Below are 7,530 nucleotides of genomic sequence, written 5' to 3'. Positions count from 1 at the left end.
AGTGTCACTCAGAGAATATTAGAACATCCTGACGTAGAATTTCAAAATTAAAGCTCTTTAAAAATCTAAAATATGTCACTATATATCACTATATTACATCCCAGTCAGGAGAGGACTCTCCGGTGAGAGGACGAGCTACATCTCTCCTGGTAGAAACGGTCTCTCCTCTCTGGGACTCCGGCCTGAACACAGAGAGGCTGTGCGTGGTGGTGGAGGTGCTGGAGAGTTACGCAGAGGACGTCGCGCTGTGTGGGCGGATCTGTGTCAGCCAGTAGCTGACTAGGAGATCTCCGTCGGCGTTAGCCAGCCAGACAGGACTAGCTATGACGGATAGGACTACTCCTCCTGCCGGGGTCTGGATTGTGAGCCACCAGACGTGATTTAATGGAGACCACCCTACAAGTAAGAGTTTAATGTCCTGCTGATGAGTGTGGTGGTTGTGTTGGTGGATAATAAGAGATAGATGCTGGTAGAGAGAGAGAGGGCGGCTTCTCCTCTCTGGATCCGGCTACACAGAGGAAGAAGGAGGTCGACAAGATCTGGAAGAAACACGTAAACCAGCGTTGTGTTTCCTGCTTTTCACCCTCTAATCTAATCCCGTTTGACGCAAAGAAACTGTAGTAAATGATTTTCTTGGTTAACAGTCAACGAATGTGTGAGTCCACTGTGTGTGTGTCTGTGTGTGTGTGTGAACCAGTGACAGCCATCTTCAGAAAGCCTACATGTTCAGAGCTGCTGCCTTCAGTGTGTCGTTAGTGCAGGCGGAGCTGTGTCTGTGTCTCTAATGCTTCCTCAAGAATTAGTTTAGTAATGATTGCTGGTGTGGTGACGTGTATTTAGAGCTGAGGACACAGGGTGGTGCCCGCAGAGAGAGAGAGAGGTATCTTTATGCGTTGTGATTAAAGGTCTCTTCTCCTCACAGTGTTCATGACAGGAGGATGGGAATGGCCTGTGCTGCCTTCAGGGGCTCCGACTAAACCCCGTTCATCCCCTTTGTGAATTAGACTAAATTAGAATTCAAGATTCAAGATTCAAGCCCTCTATTGTCATTGTGTAATACAATGAAATTAGATTGTGACAAAAAAGGGTAATACAATAAAAAAGAGATAGTGCAATATAAAAGATAATACAATATAAAAAGCTTGTTCATCCCACTGTAAATTACACTAAATTGGAATTCAAGATTCAAGCCCTTTATTATCATTGTGTAGTACAACGAAATTAGATTGTGACAATCCCATAGGTGCTAAAAAAGATAATACAATACAAAAGAGATTAGACTGTAATACACACTAATACTTTACACTGTAAATTAGACTCAATTGGAATTGAATACCAAAATGTTAGTTGAATAAAGCAGAAAAAAAGGCACATAGTTGAATTGAACTGAAAAAGGCTAGAAAAGAGACGGTCGTGTCATTTATATTTTAATTAATGTAATAAAGAAAATAAGCTCTGTCAGATAAAAAAAAAAAAAAAAAGTGAACAAAGAGTGACATACATCCCAGCACTAATTATGTACACAGAATGGAAAAATAATAATAATAATTATTATTATTACATCGGTTTCTGTTATTGTTCCTCACATGGTTTGTTAGGTTGTAATGTAGAACAGGAACCATTCTGGTATCAGGTTGAGTTAGTTTTATCAAGGTCCTCCTGGGTTTAAAGGCCATCACTCTCGATATGACGGTGCTCCAGATATCCAGACCTCTGTGAAGGCGTCATATTACGTAATAGAAGAGGGCTGGGCATGCACAGAGCGAGTGGAGGAGACGGAGGAGGAGACGTGCAAACATTACGTTTCACACACATAGTGACTATACCGTGGCTTCTACTCTCGGATTTTGACAGTTTGTGTACAGACAACCAACCAGACAGGCAGACTCGGGACATTTTCACAGACTGAGACAACGAGCCGAGGAGGATAACTCCCATTTTATTCAGTACTGCTGGTAAGGACGCTGTGTTACTCTCCTTATTTTATATATAGGCGATGTGAATGAACGTTTTTTTAATGTGGTGGCTTAATGACATGGAGAGACACAGCTGTGCTCAGCGCTGCTTTATCTCTCTGTGACTTCCAGTCCAGATTCCACCTGTAATAAACAGCCCTCAGTCTGCTTTACTTTACAGCACCTAATATGTGAGCGACTGTCATTATAAAATGTTGCATTCAGGTGCAACATTTTGGACTCGTTGTATCTTCCTGTTAGAGGAGCTGTGTGCGTGTGTGTGTGTGTGGTGTTTACATCAGAGCTGGCCTATTAAAACCCGAGCCACGTGCTGTAAGCTGGGGACCATGTGGCCGTTTGTAAACACTGCAGCCTTGTGGCTCTCTCGTCTGCTCCAAAGGGGCTCTTTTATTTCTTTCACTACCAATTATACGACCAAAGAGTCTCCTGAACGGGGTGTTTGGAAGAAGTTTGAAGTTTCTGGGGCTTGATGAAAGTACAGCACGTTGCTTGTTTGGCCAGCAGCCAAGTAGAGATAGTAGAGACAGTATGGGGCTTCTTCCATTGTGCTTTGGAGGAAGAGTAGAGTATGCATTATGTAACCAGCACTATTTTGCATGGAGCGCCCCTTCCATCCGCCTCATACACTAATTATTAGGTCCAACCGCTTATCAGCTTAAATGCCATTATTGTTAGAGGAAAGGTCAGGTTCCCACATGATAACCAGCAGACTGTTTGGGATCATCAGCAGGTCATGTTCCTCCTTGTGTGCCTGACTGTACACACACATGAGTTAATGGAAGATGAGGAACGCCTCTGTCACATTGTCTTTTGTTTCAGGAATGTTGGTTCGCTTAAACTCAATTTACTGGCTGCTGGATGCACACATAAATCTTTAATGAATTTTTTATTATACATCAGAGTAGTAATATTAAGCTGTGTGAAAAAAAAGACGGGTTGTTCCCTTCATAATGATCATTAAACCAAAGAGAACATTAGTGCACCGACTATTAATTAAAGGTCTTATTGATAACATTTTTATGTAGAGAAATCATTTATTTCATATTTCATTCCACAGAGCCTTTTAGAAAGGTGCTGAATAAAAGTATGGCTTTTCCTGGAAAAAAAAAATCAGATTGTGAATTAATCATTTAAAAAATTTTGGTGGGTCCAAAAATGAATGTTTTCTTTATCTCTGTGGAAGATATCTGACATTTGGTTCCCTCTTCTAACATGCTTGTGAGCCAATAGTAAAACGACGTTGGTATCACGACGTATCTCTGGGTCGTCAGTGTGGAAAAAAACAGATAAATGGCTGAGATTGACGGTAAGTGTCTGGCAACGACTTGTTGTGAAGTAAATGCAATGGAAAGGGGGAGGGAGAATACAACATCTAGTGGCTGAATGTTATCAATGTTATCAATATTACCTTTAATCACTATCACTGGACTCAACACCAGGATATTTTAGACTGTGTCAGAAGGCATATAAAATCATACAATCCACATACTGTAGGAATCAGGGCTGCAACTAACAATTATTTTCTCATTTGCTTAATCTACAGATTATTTTCTCAATTATTTTTTTTGTCAAAAAAATGGCAGAAAATAGTGAAAAATGCTTTTCATTATTATTCCACACCCCAAGGAGATATATTCAGAACAGTTCAAAACTCAAACTTGAACTAGAGAATGTTACACTATTTATCAATTAACAAACTATAGTTGCAGATTAAATTTTCTGTCAGTCGACTAAGCAATTAATCAACTAATCATTGCAGTGCTAATGAAATTTGTAGATATAGATATTAAGCTTTTTTTTTTACCATCATAAATCTTCTGTTTTTCAGCCGCTACATACTTTGAACTGCTTTTACAGTTGAACAGTGATTTTATTTACATTATCAATATGGGAGTTATTATTTATAGTTCATTCTGTGTTTAACAAAGGTACCAAACAGTATCACAACCTGCATTTGACCCTTTTTATACCAGAGTGCTATAAAGGGTTAATCCCTGCAAGTCACTCTTAACACAAGACTGCTATTGTAGTTTCAAACGTCAATGCTAAACACACATAATAACTCCTATTGTAAAATATATTTGCTAATAGAGTGTATGACTTTGAGTTCATTAAGAGTTCACTGCATTATGCTCTCTGGATGTCCAATGGCACTGGAAGCAAAGTAGTTTAACTTTATTGGATACTTTGATTTGGTCATTTGGAAACGTTATGCAACAACCGGTTACACCCTCAGTAGTTGAGAGGGCTAGCAGTGGCAGCCAACACCGGTTACCTTTTAGGTTCAAATAATCTTATAATAATATATAATACATATAAGCTGTCCCTTCATAGTGAAACTGAGTAGTGTCAGACCAGTATTAAAGCCAGAATGGAAGCAGTGATGTAAGGCCAGCATGGATAATGTGTGTAATGTATTCAGACCAACCTCCAACACTGATAATAAGATAATAACCTGTTGGATGCCAGATTTATCAGCTTTGTGTGGAGATTCAAGGGCATGTGTGACAGTATGCAGAATAGATCAGTGACTAACAGTAACAGGGTGCCTAAACACTCCGTTTGAAGGTCAGAGGTCACTGATTGGGAGATGGCGACTGTCTGCGTGGACCCTTGAGCCAGACTGTCCCTCTGATATCTCCTCACCTAAACCTCCCCCTCCTCACACTGTCTCTCTATTGTCTCATTAATATCATTGCCATCTGTTCCATATGTAACAGCCCAATTAGAGAGATGCACTTTGACCCTACCTGTCCACATTTAATTTGAAGGTCTACAGCATCCCCACACAGCCGTCTTTCCTTAAACGCACACGTATAATCCCAGCATGCTTATGGGCGATCTAGACTTTGACCTTTCATTGTTGTCTCTCTACAGGGCCTGAGCTGATTTGTCAGCCTTGTGTAGGTTTGGTTTTCACCCCCCCAAGTGTCCTCTGGATATCAGCTGACCATGGTGGTCTGAGCAGAGGAAAAGCCTGGCACAGCGTGTGTTCATTCTTAACACAGCAAGGCTCGAACCAGAGAGGAGCAGAGACGTACCGGAGCAAGGACAAGCAGCGTATTTAAACACAACATGTCTCAAAACAGAGAACTGGTGGTATTCTACATAAACTATAAACTCTCCCAGAGGAACTATCCCCTCAACCACATGGGACTCTTAGAGCCTCCCAACAGGACTGAAGGGGCGGAAGCAGGGTTGCCTGAGGAGCAGCGGGTAGCGACGCACGCCAACGGGACTTTTAACGGCACGAGTCCCGGGACCCCGCCGGCGTCCCCGCTGCGGCAGCAACGGTTGCCGTCAACGACGAGCCTGGACGCGGTGAAAGAGGCCCTCCGGGACTCGGCCAACGAGTTCGAGCTGCGATACGCCCGCGCCTTCAGCGATCTGCACCACCAGCTGCACATCACGCCGGCCACGGCCTACCAAAGCTTCGAGAACGTGATGGACGAGGTGTTCCGGGACGGCGTCAACTGGGGCCGCATCGTAGGGCTTTTCGCTTTCGGCGGGGCGCTGTGCGTGGAGTGCGTGGAGAAGGAGATGAGTCCGCTGGTGGGCAGGATCATTGAGTGGATGACGGTGTACCTGGACAACCACATCCAGCCCTGGATCCTGAGCCAAGGAGGATGGGTGAGTCTCTCTCTCACACACACAAACACACACACACACACACACACACACAGTGACAAGAAAAGTGTGTTTAGCTGCTTTCATACTCTTCAACCTCACTGGGTTCAGTTATATGGATCAGGTAAGCTGAGGTCGCCTCTATGGAACATGTCCATATTGACACTGTTTCTACTCCCCACCGCTGGCAGCAACACTGGAGAACAGCCAACAGCTAGAATAAATCATGTTCTTATTTTTCCAACTATGTGGAGAATGTGTCTGGATGCCAATGGCTTTATTGATATGATTATAGCGTTTTTGGTTGTGTGTTCCGTTCCAGATGTGTCTCTCAACATTGTGAAATGTTGAAATATGTTGTTGTGCCTGTTGGTCAACTGTGTGTCAGTGCCTATCTGCCTGACCTCCAGGTGAGTTGTATCTCACTGGAGAACGGAAATGCAGAGCATCGTTTTTTATTCCATCCTACGTGTTGAGACTTATCCTATGCAGATAAGCCAGCATGCTAGCATCTGAACTTGTATCACCCTCCATGAGATTGTGACATAGCCCGGGGGGGCTTCAGATTAGATACAATGGAGAAGACCTCATGGTATAATAAACCTATCTGTGCTTAAAACCAGTAAAAACAGAATGTTTGTGGTCAGCAGCTGGTTCAGCTGTCCTCTAATTGATCAGCAGCACGGAGCTCAATGAGCTGAATCGAAGTGGGAGCTTAACAGGCTCCATCAGGGCTTTGGAGCTTCGTCTGCAGCCGGCCTGCTGGGGATCGAAGTTCTCTCATCACAGGGTGGATGAAGTCCAGGGCTTTTACAGATAGCCCTTTGTTTCACCGCGGTCAGTTGATTGGCTCTGTGCTTTGTTTTTCTCTTCTTCCACTGTCTGTCCATTCTTTATCCTCTCTTCTTCTTGCGTTCGTCACCAAGGCAGCTGCATGCAGATGAAAGCTCCTTTTTTTTTTTATGGGGGTTAGCTGGAAAATAGTCTGTCCTAGACAATCCCCCTGTGTGTTTGTGTGTACGTGTGCTCCTGAACACCTCCAGGACAGTTAAGGTCAGCTCTTTTCCTTTGTGCCGGCCGTTTGATGGTATGGAGGAGAGCGGGGTGAGGAGAGGGGAGGGGGTTGTTTAGATTTTCTCCGGCGCCGCACAACGCCAGGTCAAAGGTCGATCCTATGGAAACTGACATCCCAGTGGCTGAACAGCCAACCCTAGACAGAAATCCCATTGGGCAGACGGTGGCTCTGCTGTTGTTTCAACTGCAGACCTAGAATGTAATTATTTATTTCAATGTTGGACTGGAGATAAGACGGAGGAGGAGGAGGAGGAGGAGGAGGAGGTTATGGAAACAGGTGACAGGATATGATATGTGATAATGACGGCTAAAGCTCTGCAACATACTGATGTTTTGTTGTTCCTTTGTTGAAGGGATGCTGCGGCAGAGCTCTGGTCTCATAAATACACTAGTACCGCAATACCCCACTCCCGTGTTTTTACCCATGCTAACAGCATTTCTACGGACGGTCATGTTGTGTTGTTGGTCCGTCAGTCCACTACTGTGGTTCAGACTGAAATATCTCAACAATCTCCCGCACGGATTGCACGGCTCTAGACTCGCGTCCGTTGGTTCTATGTAAGATCTCCGGTTCCCAGGAAACCCTCTGTATAGCTAAACTAATAACTACTTCATTTAATTATCATTTAGTTGTCATCATTTGTCCCGATACCTAAACAGCTATTTGCGGAGTTCCAGTCAGTCCCTGTGAGGCTGAAAACAGATCAACCGGAAGAGGCCGGTCTAATGGTTAAACTAGTTTCTCGTAACGACCGCTCATAAATATTTTTAACACCACCGTCGTCAACGCAGCGTAGTCAACACAACTGTCATGTGTGGTTGATCTCTATGATGTCATGTAGTCAAAACCATC

The 7,530-nt window shown here is 43.6% G+C and overlaps 1 protein-coding gene across 2 annotated transcripts in view; it reads left to right on the top strand.

Moving 5' to 3' along the window:
- Positions 1 to 240: 240 nt before the first annotated feature.
- The window catches only part of bcl2l1 (BCL2 like 1), a 28,645-nt gene continuing 21,355 nt past the window's right edge, over positions 241 to 7,530 (top strand). The window contains exons 1-2 of one of the 2 annotated variants that reach the window (XM_074643241.1): positions 241 to 402; positions 4,854 to 5,606. In XM_074643241.1, coding sequence (XP_074499342.1) covers positions 5,052 to 5,606 — 555 coding nt within the window. In that variant the 5' untranslated portion in view covers positions 241 to 402; positions 4,854 to 5,051. Of the gene's footprint in view, positions 403 to 1,725; positions 1,956 to 4,853; positions 5,607 to 7,530 lie in introns of those variants that run through there. The other variant, XM_074643242.1, reaches the window with a different exon arrangement.

This window comes from Sebastes fasciatus, chromosome 8, assembly GCF_043250625.1.
Source record: "Sebastes fasciatus isolate fSebFas1 chromosome 8, fSebFas1.pri, whole genome shotgun sequence".
Lineage (NCBI taxonomy): Eukaryota > Metazoa > Chordata > Actinopteri > Perciformes > Sebastidae > Sebastes > Sebastes fasciatus.
Note: the sequence above shows the minus strand (reverse complement) of the source record. Positions and strands in the feature narration are given on the sequence as shown.